The 15,759-nt window shown below is 53.8% G+C and overlaps 2 protein-coding genes across 5 annotated transcripts; both read right to left on the bottom strand.

Moving 5' to 3' along the window:
- Window positions 1-242: 242 nt before the first annotated feature.
- CD74 (CD74 molecule) lies at window positions 243-4,342 on the bottom strand. 4 transcript variants are annotated; one of them, XM_056502838.1, is made up of 9 exons: window positions 4,199-4,320; window positions 2,859-3,034; window positions 2,654-2,745; window positions 2,511-2,564; window positions 2,222-2,317; window positions 1,893-1,983; window positions 1,364-1,552; window positions 972-1,064; window positions 243-848 (listed from the first exon to the last, which is right to left on the bottom strand). In XM_056502838.1, the coding sequence occupies exons 1-9, from the start codon at window positions 4,267-4,269 to the stop codon at window positions 841-843; spliced, it is 870 nt and encodes a 289-aa protein (XP_056358813.1). In that variant the 5' UTR covers window positions 4,270-4,320; the 3' UTR covers window positions 243-840. The 4 variants fall into 4 exon arrangements, with proteins under 4 accessions (XP_056358813.1, XP_056358814.1, XP_056358815.1 ...); XM_056502839.1 differs by having other exon boundaries at window positions 243-845; XM_056502840.1 differs by lacking the exon at window positions 1,364-1,552 and having other exon boundaries at window positions 4,199-4,342.
- A 5,000-nt stretch (window positions 4,343-9,342) lies between these two features.
- On the bottom strand, window positions 9,343-12,780 carry RPS14 (ribosomal protein S14). The gene is made up of 5 exons (XM_056502833.1): window positions 12,060-12,780; window positions 10,789-10,939; window positions 10,335-10,496; window positions 10,076-10,152; window positions 9,343-9,451 (listed from the first exon to the last, which is right to left on the bottom strand). Exons 2-5 carry the CDS (start codon window positions 10,935-10,937, stop codon window positions 9,384-9,386), a joined length of 456 nt encoding a protein of 151 aa, XP_056358808.1. The 5' UTR covers window positions 10,938-10,939; window positions 12,060-12,780; the 3' UTR covers window positions 9,343-9,383.
- Window positions 12,781-15,759: the final 2,979 nt, after the last annotated feature.

The raw sequence follows: 15,759 nt of genomic DNA, 5'->3' as shown, positions 1-15,759 counted from the left end.
CTGGCTGACTCTGGAGGATGTAGGGGGGAGAGCAGAGCCCAGTGTTTGCTGGTCTGGGGCAGGGGGACCCCAGGGTACAAGTGAAATCAAACAAGGGATGGGCCAGAAATGGAACAAGGAACACAGCCAGTCCTGCATGGAGATACAACTGTCCAAGTGCCTGCAGAGATTTTTCTTTATCTCTTTTTTGTAAAGTTTCATTTATAACCTCAGACAGCTGCAAACAGCATGCAGAGCCCTGCTGGAGTTGCTTACAAGGCTTTTATATTCAAAAGTTTATTTGAGATTATTAGCTTGTGAGATCATTTATAAAGGAACAATCAGGTATATTCAGGAAAATTATAAGCCCCTCTGCCCATGGTTACCCACTGCTGAGGCTGTAGGCGAAACTCTGTACAAGTCTGAGCACTCCACAATAAAAACCCATTACTCCAGTAATCTAACAGGGCTCCAGCCTACAGGAGGTGAGTTAAAAAGCTGGTGGGGGTTATTTTGCTGCTTTTAATGTTCATTCAGTGTAAGGAAGCTTAAGTTCTTCAGCAGGAGTGAGCTGCACTGCTGCCTGGGTGCTGTTGGAGGTCGAGCCAAAGAGAACAGGATTTATGGATCTGATGTGGTTGAAATAATTTTCCAGTCTGCTCTACCCACCCTCTGAGGGTACTCTTTGTCTGATGGTGGTGGCAGCTCAGCCCTGGCTGATGCTCTGCAGTAGGGGAAGGGTTCTCACGGATGCCCACCGTTAACTGCCCTGGAAAAGCAATGTAAGAGTAGAAAAGAAACAGAAAATATGGTAGGAGCTGAAGGGGCAGGGATGCTGAAGGTAATATCTGGCATCCTCTTCTACTCTGCTGTGGAAGAACAAGAGGAGATACTCAGTGAAACTGCTCAAAGGCTTCCCAAAAACCCCTCTCCCTCACAACCTCCCCCTCCCCCAGCAGTCCCCAGGACTCAGGGAATACTTGGACACTCACGTTTGCCTGCATTCAGCTTGAGCATTTCCACCCCGGAGAAGATCATCTCCTCTGGATCTGCAGTGGCAGTGGCAGCGCTGGGAGCAGCAGTGCCTGCAAAGGGAGAGCAGGATCGGTGCTGGATCTTGGGGCTGCCCCATTGCCCACCCCCCATCCCTCTGAGAGGACCCACTGCTGAGCAGGGCCAAGGGGGGTTCATGGAAAACCCTGACTGCACACCTCAGCTCCAGCCACTTGTGGGGGGGCTGTGGGTTTTGGAGTCCCTTAAAGCCTGAACATACTGGTACTGGATGGGTGAGGGGTGCTTCCTGAAGCCTCGATGCTCTCCTCCCTGCTCCTAAGCAGTCTGTGCACACTTCTCCTTCCTCTCCGTCCCCTCCCTGGGAACCTACCAGGGCAATCCAGCTTTCCCCGAGTCTCAGTGCCCTCAATCTTGGTGCCGTTTTTGTAGGAGCACCAGCAGAAGCCAGTGGAGAAATGGCACTGCTTGGGCAGGTAGTCGCCGTTCTCATCACACTGTGGGCGGAAGCGGCCCAGCTGATCATCCCCAAAAGTGGCCTCTGCTTGGCACTTAGTTTGCACTAGGGCAATAGAAACAGAGGGGACACTCCGTCAGCCCCCAGGCCCTTCCCCTCAGCAGATTTATCCAGGAACAGTTAAAGGTGAACAAGCCCCTGCTTGGTGACCTTTCTGAAGCCCAGGCTAACCAGGGATGGAGGATTTGGCATGGGACTCCAGCTGTTCAGCCTTTGTTCACCACAAATGCCTTACAGGCAGCTGGCAGAAATGTTCTGTGATGTCCTAACAGCCATGAAACAGGCACCCCACTTAACAAATAGGTCTGTGACTGGACTGAGGGCTTGGTTCCCCATGCTAACATCTCCCAAACCCTCCCCAGCTCAGCAGTCCCATCCCCCGTACCTTTCTCTGCTGGGATTGCCTTGCGGTCTTCCGACTTGGGGTTCTTGGCCATCTCAAACAGCAGCCACTTGTGCATCCAGGACTCGAAGGACTGCAATGAGAGGGTCCAGCACGTTAATGGGCATGGGGGGAGTTCACCCCAGGGGAGCCATGTCATGAGCTCTGGCTCGGAGAGGCAAGGTGGTGAACATCCTCTTCCTTGGGGTGGGAGCAGCCCAAGCCTGGCTAAAGCTAGACTTTGTTTATCCGGGTGAGGATACCCCAGTCCCTCCCCAAAGCACTCCTGGACAGAAGGCAGGTGGGACAGAATGACAGAGAGAAGCACTGACCTTCCAGTCCGCATGAGTCATGGTGCTCCTCAGGTGCTTCAAGTTGTCCATCAGGTTGTTCTTCAGCTCTGGGAATATCTTGCTGGGGTCTGCTTGCTACAGAGCAACCACCACAGTGAGTGGAAAGAAAAATGAGGTTTGAGGGTGGGGATTGGAGCTCTTCTGGTGTCAGCCAGAGAGATGCTGCAGGAGGTCAGGAGCTCCCACCAGTTCTGAGCACTCCAAAAGACCCCTAGACCAGTGCAGGAGGCAGCTGTGGGGTGGTGGGGCTGGGGAAAGGGGATCTTACCAGCAGCAGGTGCTTCACTTGGTCCTCGGTTTTGTTGCTAGCAGGAGCCTTGACCTCAAGAGAAAAGGGAAAGGGGTAGTGTGAGCACAGCAGCGAGGCCTGAGGGCAGCAGGCAGTGCCAAGCAGTGGTGGATCTCTCTTACCGGAAAGTCTTCAAAGGGTACAGGATGCAGGACACTCATGACCAGAGGAGTGTTTGCCTTGGCCATCTTCATATTATTCACTGGCTTGGCACCTGCCGAGGAAGGAGAACTGTGAGGGGCACCAACCGGGCTGGGTGGTCCAGAAGGGATTCATCCCGTCTCCCACTCCACCTCCCACCACTCTGGTGCCCATGGGGCTACTGACTGGCAGGCAGCTTCATCTGCAGAGCGTCCAGCTGCAGTTTCTGGGAGGTCTTGGTCAGCTTGCTGATCTGCCCGCTCTGCTGGTACACGAAGTAGATGGTGACAGCCTGGCCGGCGATGAGCAGGGCCACCAGGATGGAGAGCGTGGAGAAGGCGGCTTTGCGCCTCAGCCCAGACCTGCGGGACACGGACAGGGAGCTCAGCCACTCACCGGCAGCAGGTGACATCCTGCTGTCACTCCCTCCCGGCCTCAGACACTGCTGTCTCGCAGCCAGACAAATGCAAATTCCCCCATCGCGGAGAGCAGAAGTGAAACCTCACAGGAGCGTCACCGACACCCACCGTGGGGGCGGGGGGAAGTGGGGACACCGTGGGGGGAGCGAAGGGCACATGTGTGGGGACAGGGCGCTGCCAGGGGATTTTCGGGAATAACATCAATCTGCGCATCGCCTTTTGCGGGATGATGAAGCCTCTTGGAATCTCGCTGGTCCATGGGGCAGAGGACGCGACTCATGGGATGTTGGACTGCATTTAATTTTTAAAGCGTTATGCCGATCCTGTCCCTCTGGTTGAGTGCGGCACTGTCGCGGTGCAGCGGCGCCTCCGCTGCCCGGCGAGAAGCGAGCTCTGCCCGCCCGAGGGACCAAGTCCCGAACGGGACGCGCTGCGCGGGCGTCTGCCTGGTGACTGATGACGTCAGAGCCCCAGGGCTCCTGATTGGCTGCAAGTTTTGGGGGGATGTCCCCCCTGCGGGGGTTGGGACATAGGGACGAGTGGGTCATGGGAGGGGGGCAGCCCCACAAAGCCACTCGGGTCCAGGGTCCGCTCCTGCCCCACGGCCACGTCATCAGCCTGCCTGTCCCACAGCCTCTTTCCCACCAAGCTGCTTCCCCCAAAGCTTCAAGCCATGGCTCTCTGCCCCACTCTGCGAGCCTCGCCACCCCATCGCCACGCCTTGTCCTCGGCGGCCCAGACATGCAAGTGACCCCTTTAATTCCGCCGCCACCCCGTACCCTCCCAATCCCATAGCCAGCCAGCTCCCTCCGTCCCACAGCCGCCCCCTCCCACTGCCGCCCAATTCCCCCCATTCCACAGCCACCCCGTGTCCCTGCTTTGCCTCACACACATGTTCTGGCCCTTTCCACGGCCCTCTTAGCTCCACAGTGTCCCATTCCCACAGCCTGTGCCCCATCTTCTATCCCACAGTCACTCTGTACCCCCCTGAACCTACTGTATCCCCTTCCATCCCACAGCCAATGCAATACCCCCCTGTCCCACGTCCCCACTGTGCCCATTTCGCCCTCCTCGTGCGCCCCATCCCCGTGTCCCCAGCAGTGGCACCTTTGGGCGTCCCCAACACTGAGCACACCGCTGCCGCGGTCAGAGATGAGGTCCCGCTGCTCCTCGGCCATGGCTCCGCTGGGCTCTCAGAAAGCAATGAGCACCCCGAGTGAAGCTTCTGGAAATACCCTCGGGTCCCCACCCTGCCCTGACCCCCGGGGGGGGGGAAGCCAAAAAAAAGTCCCATTGGCTGCTGGCACTTGCATCACTTGTTGTCAGGCAGAGCTCTGCTCCAGAGGTCTCCAGTTCAGAAATGACGCTGAACACAGCCGTGAGCTCCATGGCTCAGTGGGGCTTCACCGCCCACCCCACGCCACGGGCAGGTCACGGTGCTCAGCCTGGTGACACCAGTGCCATGGGCCCAGAGGCTCCAGTACCCCTGGGGGACAGGTGAAAAGGGAGGTGGTAATGGGATGGGGGAGGTGAGAGGAAACCTGTGAGGAAGGAAGTGGGGTGCAGAGCTGGGACATGGGGGTCGGACCATGGGGAGGACCCCCCCCACCAAAAGCTGAGCAGGACCTTCCATGGGGGCACAGTGCCAGGGTACACCCCTCCTCGCTGGCCTCCTCCCCTGCTGTTGGGGAAAAGCTGCCCGTGGGCTCAAGGCCCTCCTTGAGGGTCACTTTGGACCCTCCCCATGTGGGGGTTCTTGGCCAACAATTCTCAGGCTGAGGAGGCAATGACTAAAGGATCAAGGGCTTTGAAGCCCTCCTTCCTTGTAGCACTACTCTCTTTGCTTTGCCTGCAGCAGCTTCCAGGGGCTGAACCTCCAAGGCCAAGAGAGGAGAAACCGTCCCATAAGGTGAGTGACCCCAAAGCACCAGTGGGAGTGGGGCAATGAGCCCCCCCACAGCCCTGCAAGTGCTACATGGGCAGGAGCAGCCATCCACCCCATAATGCTGTTTTTTGGTGGTTTTACACAATGTCCCAGAGCAGCCCAGGGGTAACACACCCCAATGCCGACGCTGGGCCAAGGGTCACACTGAGCCCAGCACCACGCTGGCTCCAGCCTCAGGACTCAACACGACCATGGCCAGAGTTCAGCCAAAAGTGAAACTGCAAATGTGGAATTAAGAGTCCTACCTAACCCTACCTAACCAGGCACCACTGGTTACTCACAAGCAGGGACATGTTGTTTCAGCAACTCCATTTCTTTTCCTGATTCGGTCCTGAGCCTTCCAGCTGGCAGGACAGCCCTGGAAAGCAGACAAACGGCTCATTTCAGAGCACTTACAGGGAGTAGGGCAGGGTCTCCTGGGAGATGCTGTTCCTGGAGTAAATGTGGTGGGATGATGCTCCTACTTTCCAGGGGGAAAACTGCAGACTCACACAGGGAAGGGTTTTGGTGCCTGGAGCATGGTCCCAACCCTGCAACCCAGCTGAGAAAGGCCTGGGTGCCCAGGGGCTCACACAGCACTGGCCCAGGAGTGTCCATCATCACCCCAGGCCTGTAACAAAGCTGCTCTTGGAAACAATCAGAGGGGTTTGAAAAGAAAATAAAAAGGGAGAGGAAATGGAGAGAAAAGGGAAGAAAGGAATGTTACAAAAAAGAAGAAAAAAAGTGGGGGAAAGGAAAGAACACAAAAACCTTCAATATATCTTTTGTCTCTCTGGAACTTTTGGGCACTGGGTACTGGGACTTTTGGTGGATACACAGGTTTTCTTCACAGTCCCAGACCCCAATCAGCTCCTCATTTTGGGAGGATCCCAAAATTCCTGCCTTGAGGCCTTGGTCTTGATGCATTCTGTGACTAGCCTCAGCCATAAGGGGAACCAGAGAAAGTCTGAACAGGAACTTCACAGATGAAACCCCAGCGATTCCATGGAGCTGGGCTGACTCTCTAAACCAAAAACATGGGTGATAACCTGGGGGTGGGGAATTGCCTCCTTTCCAGGCAGGCTGAGCCCCTGGAGCCTCCTGGAGGAGCACTGTCAGCCCTAAGTCAGCCCCTGCTCCACACACAGACATTCCCAGTCAGCTCTTCAGTGCTTCACACACAACTTTCTGCCCAGGGCTGTGACACCCAGTGTGTTCTCAGTCTGTGAATTGATTTTACAGGGAAGACACAGACACTTTCAGAAAGCAGCTTCCATCCTGTCTGACCCTCTTCACTCTCCCATCGCCTGAGGCTGGCAATGAATTGTCACCACCCTGCTACCCCAAGGCTTTGTATTTGGTGCTGCCTATCAAAAACTTCACAAGTCTTTTCTGGGGAAAAAAAGCCATCTGGAGCAAGGAGTGATTTCAGAACTCTGAATGAGGACCAGGCCAGCAGAGTAATTATTTCAGGCAGTGAGGTGGAATGCCAGCAGGCATTCGCAGGAAGCCATTCATTACCAGCTGGGCCTCATCTCACACCTCTCCGCCCCCAGACCCTGCACAAAGGTTTGGGGAACAGACCCACATTTCCCATCGACCCTGAGGTGACACCCTCAACAGCACAGAATCAGCTCTGGACAAACCTGAGGGGAAAGGCTGAGCCACAGGGCTCACCAGTGACCAGACTGGGGGATGGAACATAGCCCTGAACAGCCCTGCCAGGGTGACACAGGGTGGGCAGGCACTGTGTCCCCCACCCATGCAGCCCAGAAGCCATCACCTAGCTACAGCTACAGGGGGGGCAGGTGATTCAGTTCCTCACTGACTCAAGACAAGCCACTTGGGTCAGGCCAGGGACTGTCAGGAGCCAGGAGATTCATCCAAGCAACTCTGACAGGAGGGCCTTTCCCTCCAGAAAGCCCCAGGACATGGGCCAGAAAGCTGCCCTGCACTGGGGCTTTGGTTTCTCTTCCTCATTCATCATTTCCTCTTTGGAGTTATGCATAAACACAGGAAACTGCTTCAAAGATGTCAGGTCAGCTGAGAAATCAAAGCAATTTCTGCCTTTAATTGTGAAGTGAGCCCAGGCACCAGCCTGCCCATGGCACAGCACTGCCAGGGCAGCACGTGGCACAGGTTGGGTGTACAGTGAGTCAACTCAACCAGCCCTGTGTGCACCTGTACGGCTCCAGCTTCCAAGGATAAAGGGTTAATAGAGTAAATCCACCCTCCCATGGAGCAGACACCTTCCTCTTTCTACATCTGCTCTATAAACCAGCAGGGCAGAACCTGCCTGGACCAGGGTGGGCAGCAGAGGGACCGACTGGAAACATCTCCCCCTGCACCCAGAGACAAGCCAAGTCTGCTGAGTTTTTCCCACAGCAAAGGTCCTGTGTTGGATTTTTGCTGTAGAGCTCTCCCCAGATGTGCCCCATGAAGTAGCCAAGGTGATGTCCCCTGGGACAAACTCACACAGAACACACACAATCACACAATCACACAATCAGTGGGTTGGAAGAGACCTTTAACATTCTGCTCCCCAACACCATCTACCAAACCAGGACAGTTGTTCTGAAGACAAGCTGTCTTCACACTAAACAAAGAGGCAAAGAAGGCGTTAAGCACTTTCACCTTGTCCTCATCGGCAGTTACTAAGTCCCCTCCCACATCCAGTAGAGAACAAAGGTTGGTCTTGCCCTTTCTTTTGCCGTTAATATATTTGTAAAAACATTTTTCATTGTCCTTCACAAAAGTAGCCAAATTAAGTTCTGAGTTTTGTCCTCTCTTAATTTTTTTCCTACATGCCCTAGCAACCCCCTCAAATACTCCCTAAAAACCTGACACCAGGCAGCGAACCTCCCTGTGGGATGGGTCTGGCCAATATATGGGGCCCTCTGTTCCCCTCAGAAGGGAGTCACCCACTACTACTACCCTTCTTTTCTTCTCAATGTTAGAGATGGTGTAATTGGAGGCTTTCCAGGCAGATTATTTTCTTCTTTGCCATCTGGCTGACCCTCTAGATCCAGGGTCTCATACCTATTCTGAAGTGGCATCTGGGTAGGTGATGAGGATTGGGAGGAATTTTTATTACCTTCCCAAGCAGGAACCCATTTCCACTCTCCTTCATCCACCAGGTGTCCTCCTATTACCTGACAGTAGGAGGGGTGGGAGTCCTCTGACTCCTGGTGGGCCTCCCTCAAGGATGGAAGGGAAGAACTCCATCTATTTCCCATTCACTTTCCCTAATACTCCTTAGTCTTTCAACCTAAGCTCGGCACCAGTGAATGGAGATCATTCAGGTGCTCACATCAAAGGCAGGCTTTTTCTGCAATGCCCCCTGGTACCACTGATAAGCTCAAACACTCCACTCAGGAAGGGGTCTGGACAAATGCATTATTTTTGGAGGGTTCTATTTGGCTACATACACCTTTACTAACTGCAGCTTTTGATCATATAAAAACCATTACTAACAAAAAAAACCAAACCAAACCAATAAAGTCACAACTAAAATCCCACTAGCAGGAGGAAACTTGCAACCCTGTCTGCTTACCCTGCCTCCACAAACTGCCGTGCCATGCCCTCAGAGACCTGCTGCACTCCTGCTCCCCGCACTCCCCAGAGCCCTCTTAAAAAAATCTCCCTGACGCCGGCAGGAGGAAAACCCCTCCCTGTGCCTGCGTGGCCAACAAGAACAGCAACAGCTTTCACTGTATCCAAAGTATAAAAAAGCAGAGTGGAGCTGTTGGTAATACTGTAACTCTCTGCTCTTCTCAATCCCCCCTCCTCCTTCAGCTCCATGCTGTCTGAGCTGCTTCTGGTTTCATGTTTTCAACACCTCCACACAGAGCTCAACGAACACTTTAAGTACAGGAAAACAGTCATCCAAACGGCAAATGGTGCACGTTTAAGACAGTAAGGGAAGTTTATTCTAACATTTTCCATGGCCACATATAAAATAACAAATAAAACACTACGGCTGTGCCAAGGGAAATGCTGGCTTAGGAACAGAGATGTCCAGGCAGAGAGAGGACTTTTTCCACAAAAAAGGGAAGTGATGCATTAAGCAACATTTTGCAGAAAACCCAGCAGCAGTTGCTCGCTCCCAGCCCAGCTTTCTTTTCCAAGAGATGCAAGCAGTCATGACTAATTCTGAAAGCAGCTTTTACTACATGAAGCCCAAGACCCCGGTGGCTTTGGACAAGCCAGCCTAGTTCCCCTCCAAGTCAGAGGCCCCACTCCAGAGCACAAGCCATCTGTGGATGGAATTAAACTGAAGCCCCTTGGCTTCTGAGCATACCCCAGTAAGAAAACACAGAGCTAAACAGAGGTTTAAGAGAGCTTTAATAACAGAAGGTGCTGCGCTGGTTACAGACGACGTCCACGGCGACCACCCTTCCTGCGAGTGCTGTCGGAGGGGATGGGGGTGACATCCTCTGCCGGGAGAAAACCCACAACAGTTACCTTCCAGAGGTACCCCCACCTGGGCACAGCCATCACCCAACACCTCAGCACTTGGGCACCACAGGAGCCACACGTGCAGAAGGAACTCCCCATGGAGTGAAGGAATTTGGGAACTTGCCACAGGTTGGGTACCCAGGGCTTTAATACTTAGCAAGCAAAAATTCCCATCTCCCATCTCACTTAAACCAAACAGCCACAGCATATCAAAAGAAATGCAGGATGCTTGAAGAATTTTCAGCCACCACCACCACTGCATCTTGTGACTTCCCCATAAAGTTCAGGACTCTCCCTACAACAGCCGGAGAACTCTACTATTACTGAATTACCGAGACCAGCAAGGTATTTTTAGGTGACTGAACAGCCACATCAGAGGAGCAGCAGCATCCTGCTCCAAGCTGGGGTTTGCTCTGCACACAGAAACCTGGGTTCTAAGTACTGCTCTCACCACCTACTGGTCAATTTGTCAATTTAAATATTTGTTTACATGAAATCCTTTCATTGTGCCATCTAAGCAGCCATGAAGAGCATCCCAAAGTTAAAATCAAGGTGCCTAAAAATCCCATTTCACTAAATAATCCCTTTTTTTCCTCACTCACCAATGCGGCCAATCTTCATTCCAGAGCGAGCCAGAGCTCTCAGGGCTGACTGGGCACCAGGTCCAGGAGTCTTGGTCCTGGAAGAGAGTCAGAACCAACAGCCCCTTTAATGACCCAGAAGCTGAACACAGTTTACAAACAGCCAGTAATATGAAAGTCACACTTTCCCCATGCCAAACCACTCTCCTTGTGTTCCACACCCAAGCATCATCAGCCCCCACAGCCATGTCCCCATCATGTCCCAGCCCTCCTGCTGTACCTGTTGCCCCCAGTCGCACGCAGCTTGATGTGCAGGGCGGTGATGCCCAGCTCCTTGCACCTCTGGGCAACGTCCTGGGCTGCCAGCATGGCCGCATAGGGAGAGGACTCATCTCTGTCTGCCTTCACCTTCATCCCACCGGTCACACGGCAGATGGTTTCCCTACAGAAGGAAAAGCTGATGTTCAAAAGAAAGCCGTTCCTTGTTCTTTCCCCAAACCAGTACAATCAGAACCCATTATTTCCAATGTTACCAGATCAATAAGCCACACAGTACTCTGAACACCATCTTGATCAGAAGAGCTCACCAAGCCACCCAGTTCATGTATATGCACCATGCATGAAGCTCAGCACAAACTCAAGGGTTTTGGTGGAATTTCTTGCCAAACCCAGTTTCTACTTTCACACCCAAAGGAGCTGGTACTGCAGCAAGGTGATGCCTGTCCCATACTCACTTGCCAGACAGATCGGTCACATGGACAAAAGTGTCATTGAAGGAAGCAAAGATGTGGCAGACACCAAACACATTTTCTCCTTCAGCAACCTGTGGTCCCAAGCTGATGACCTGCTCCTCCTTCTTCTCCTTGCCCTTGCGAGGTGCCATTTCTGAACAACAAAAGAAATGTATGAGTGTGGGTAATTTCTCAGCACTGTTAAAGGATTTTATGAAATTCCTGCTATTTCAACCTTTTGCCAAGCAAGAAAAATGAGTAACCAATGGCAAAACACAGGTAAGTTTCTTATAACCCACAGGATTCCCAGCTTTGCTGTATGCTGGCACACAGGTCATCACCTACAGCTGTTTAGAGGAGTCTCTCCTGCTGCACTTCATGGCAGCTGATGTTGCCAGGCGCCACTACAGCAGTGCACAAGGGATCTCCTTTCCTTGATAACCAGCAATGCTGAGCATTTCCCCTCGTTTATGTGGGTTTATGGAAAGAAAACACCAAACCAAACAATTACCCAGCAGTCAGTAAGCCCTTTTAAATATCTGCTTGGGCTCTTCCATGTAATTGAAAGGGATTAGCGCAGCTAAGTCTCCTGCCCCCGAAGCCCACACCCAGCGACAGGAGACAGCAGGGGCAGCACTGGGCTGTGATCGGTTTGATGGCCGGGGATCCTGTGCATCCGCTCCCAAGCACAGAAAAATGGTTCCCTATTGCCCTCTCCTGCCAAACTCTTGCTACAGCCGCTGCCCCGCACAAGGCAGACGTCCGGCCGCTGCACCGAGGTAACCAACCGCAACACAACCCCCCTTCACGCTCGGCAGTGCCCTCCCCGCCAACAGCCCAGAGCACCGATTTACATCAAGTGTCTGCGCAGCCACTCCGATAGCACCACATCCCCTTCTCGACACATCCATGGCGCACGGGCTCCACGGCAGCGCCGTCCCCAGCCCAGCGAGGCCGACACGCCACACGCGGCACACGCTTTACCGCCGGCATCGAGCTCCGAGCGACGAACGCGCCGCGTTTCACCGCGGCCCGGATCGCTCAGGGTGCGGGAGAGGGCCGGCCCGGGGCCCAGCACCCCCAGCCGGGCGCTCCGCTACTCCAGCCCGCGGCTCTCCCGCGGCCCATGGCCCCGCTCCGCCGAGCGCGCCTGCCCCGCGCCGAGCGCGCTGCCCCGCGCAGCCCCGGCCCCGCCAGGGCGGGCGGCGGGCGCGGAGGCCGCGGCGAGGCGCGGGCGGGCGGATGGCGGCGGATGCGGCGCGGCCCGGACTCACCTGCCCGTCTCTGCTCCGGCGGCTGCCGCGGAAAGGAAGCGGCGGGGTCAGGGGGCGTGGGTCACCGCCTCACCCGGAAGGGATGGCGGGGGGCGGCGTGTCCGGTGCCGCAGGCGCAGGGCTGTGTCCCCATCCTAATCCCGGTCCCTGCGGGCCGGGCCGAACCGTGACCGTCTCTCCCGAGGGCAAGCGGGGCCGATCTCCCCAGGATGGCGGCGCCGCCTCTCCCCTCACACAATTCTCCCGCCGGCCCGACCTCCCCAAGATGGCGGCGCCCTCCCCCCGCGTCCCTCCCCAAGATGGAGGTGGGCGCGGGTGGGTGCTTGCGCTTCCGACGGAGCCGGCCCGGGAGAGCTTTGGAAGCGAACTGGTTTAAATAACAACTGGAGGGAAATGGGTGTAATTCCAGCAAGCATCCTGTTTCCCCCTGCTGCAGTCAGCTCTGCCCCGGCTGAGCTAGAGCCAGGTTGGGGCGCAGGCCTTTCCCCCTCGCTCTGCTGTCGGGGCTGAGCACGCTGAGGGGCCCTGGCGGTCTCCAGGCAGCTGCTTGTCCCTGCCCCGACCTCAGGCGGGAGCCCTGACTGCGAGGAGGTGTTTGGTAATCCACCTACAGTAGAATGTATGTGGTGGTTTAATATGTGCAAGTGGCATGTTTTTGTCAAGGAGCTGATGGGGTGAGGTTTCAGTCCCGGTGAATCTCTCAGCAGCTCTGGCAGTTGATGGGAGGAGCAGAGAAGCAACTGTGAGCTGTGAGTGATGGCACAGGAACACCTCCCTGAGCTGTGATCAGAGAGGTTTGTTCCACCTCGACAAAGAGAATGTCAATTTGTAAATTTTTACATAAAGGTGGTCCAGCAAGGCAGTATTTTCTGTTTCCAAGTGATTTTAAAAGTGCTCAGGAGAGTAAGGGGAGTACCAAAACCCTTTGGAACAGAGGCACAATGGAATTGAGTTGATGAGATGATTCCCGGGCATCATCCTGCCCTGCTTCCAGCTGCTCCACCTGGTGCTGAGCTGCCTCTGGGAAAAAGAGCTCTGAACCACATGGGGCTGGGGTGTGAGTGACAGAGCAGGACACCGGAGAGACCTTCAGATCGGCGCCCAGAACTGTGCTCAGAGCTGGGCTGATGGAGGAGAAGCAGCTGGACGAGGGAGGCTCCTTATGACAGCTGCGCTGTCCAAAGGCCTGGAAACATCTGCAGGGAGGGTCCAGCACCTCTGCTTGCCTGATAGTATTTGGTGCTAGTCAGAAACTTGTGCCTCCCATCTCACCTCTGCAGCTGTGGGGTGCTATGTGTTTTTAGGGTAACGTCTGCTCACCCATATTGCCCATCCAGATTTCCCATACCTTTTCCTTTCTCTGGCCAAGCATTCCAGGATACAAACCTCTGGGCTGCCACTGGGGAAAAGAGGTTTGGTCCTTAAGGTTCCCTGTCCCTCTGCACCACCCCCACCCATGCTCGGATTTCTCTCTGGGGAAGCTCTCTATGCTCAGGGATGCCACTGTAACCCCCATCTTGACCCTATGGAACACCTTCACTTGCTCCTGTGTTTGATACAGTCTTGCCACTGCATCAAGGATATTCCTGTTTGAATATTGATGGGAGGCTTTTAAAATACACACTGGCAGAGGTGCTGTAATTCCAGCTGGGAGCTCCAGTGACAGCGGCTGTGGCCTGATTTGGAGGAAAGGGAAAGGAAAGAGTCAGCAGCAGGGAGTGCTGCAGTGGTCAGCCTGTGTCAGGACATGTGTGGTGCAGGTGGCCTGCGTGAGGAGAAGCTCACAGAGCCACACATGCAGCACTTGCCTGTGACAATCCTCCAAGAGGACTGTACTAGCCTATGGATATTCCCCTGGAACAGATGCAAGCCAGAGGCAAGGAAACGGACAGGCCTCCACTTACGGGCAGCAGGCTGAAAAAACCATATGAGCTGCTAAAGGAATTAACCCCTAGTTCAAAATCCTGTGCTGCCCTCAGCCCCAGAGTTGTTGGGAGACAGACTGCTCCTGATCTCTCCAGCCTCTGAGCAGGATGGAGCTTTCTCCACTCCCTGGGACGTATTCTTCCCTTTCACTATGCTTTGCACTAGTTCTGGTGTGTCTGCAAGGGAGCTGCCTGCCCTGCAAAATGTTCCTGGGGCTCGAATGCCAGTACCAGCCAGGCTGTCCTACTGCTGAGGACGGTGCTGAGAGCCTTCCTTGGCTGGAATGAAAAGGGAGACACCCAGCAGGGGCCACAAGGATTGCGTCCTCCAGTCTGGCTGGGAAAGATGCTCAGGCCACGGTGGGGTCAGTGCCAGAGATGATGTGTATTTGCTTTGAGAAATCCCCCAGATTTAGTTCCTTAATGGGTAATTAACATTCCAGCTGCTCCTTGGTAATAGCCTCTCCAGCCCATGGGAAACCCACAGACACGGTGACGCTGCAGGCAGATTTCATAACTCAGCCGGTGACTAAACAAAAAAGCCAGGCAAATGGGAATTCTGCTCCTAACATCATCTCCTGCCGGGCTTTGGCCTTGAAGTAAACTGGTTCAGGCTGAGAGGGGTCAGTGGGAAGTGACTGGCCTGACCTGTGAAGGCCCCAGCTCCAGGCTTCCCACAAGAAGGAATTTTTGGTGCTCAGATATCACTGTTTCCATGGCTGTGACTTGTTCCCACAAGCCATGGACCAGTGGCCTTACTGGAGGCCTTGAAACAGAGACTGGAACTGGAAGAGGACAAAATTCCCCCTGCAGCAGGCTGAACCCCAGCTGTCTGCCTGATATGTAGCAGGGTCTGCAGTTGGGGCTGTCTAACAGACCCCTCAAGATGCATCTCTCCTCTAACAGCCATGGAAAAGAGGCATTCAGGGACCCAAATGCACCATTGAGAGGTAAAAAAAAAACCCAAAGTTTTCCATTTGCTTTTAAGGGCATTTTTAGTTTCAAGAAGGGCAGTTGGTGCATGCACACATGTAAAACGATGTGTCAGGAACTGGCGTAAGAAGATTAAAACAGAAATCTCCAACACTGAAGTTAAAGCACTTAAGGAATTGGCAGGGACTTCAAGAGCATGTTTCTGGTCCTAATGAAGTTGGTGGAAGTGCTGCCATGGACTTCAAGAGGACCATAATGTGGCTGTAACTCAGTAGGGAGCTGGAAGTGTTGATTAATAAATTGGAAACAATGCGGAGGAAAGCCGCTGAACTGCTTTCTGACAGATGTGCTGAAGAAGAGCCTGTAGCTTAAAGCACGCAGGAAAGGAATTGGTTTCCTTTGAGTTTGCAAACAGAAGACAGGCAAGAAAAAAAGCTACCTGATACTCATGTAAAATGGCAGAGCTGGTATTAATAAATCCCAGTGCTTTTCTGAGCAGCTTTATGTTTCCAGTAAGTCATTTTTTTCTTTTAAAAAAAAAAAAAAGTATTCCTAAATGCCAGACCTAGAATTCAACAAATTCCTTTTTCTCAGAAGAAATTATTCAGTGGAAAACTTTACCACTTGAGATTGTGGATTCTGCAGATTGTTCTTGGAGTTTGGTGTGTGCCTTTGATTACTCATTGCTGGCTTTTTGCTCAATGATTTGTGCATGAATCTCCTCTGGCGGAGGTTAGTATGGCCTTGGAATGCTGTTCCCAGGGGAGATACTTTTTTCAGGCTGAGTTTGCAAATCATTTAAGGCTGGAAAAAAAAAAAATAATCCCTTTAATACCCTTTAC

The sequence above is a fragment of the Oenanthe melanoleuca genome, chromosome 13 (assembly GCF_029582105.1).
Source record: "Oenanthe melanoleuca isolate GR-GAL-2019-014 chromosome 13, OMel1.0, whole genome shotgun sequence".
In the NCBI taxonomy this organism is placed as follows: domain Eukaryota; kingdom Metazoa; phylum Chordata; class Aves; order Passeriformes; family Muscicapidae; genus Oenanthe; species Oenanthe melanoleuca.
This window is presented reverse-complemented; position numbering and strand designations above follow the sequence as displayed.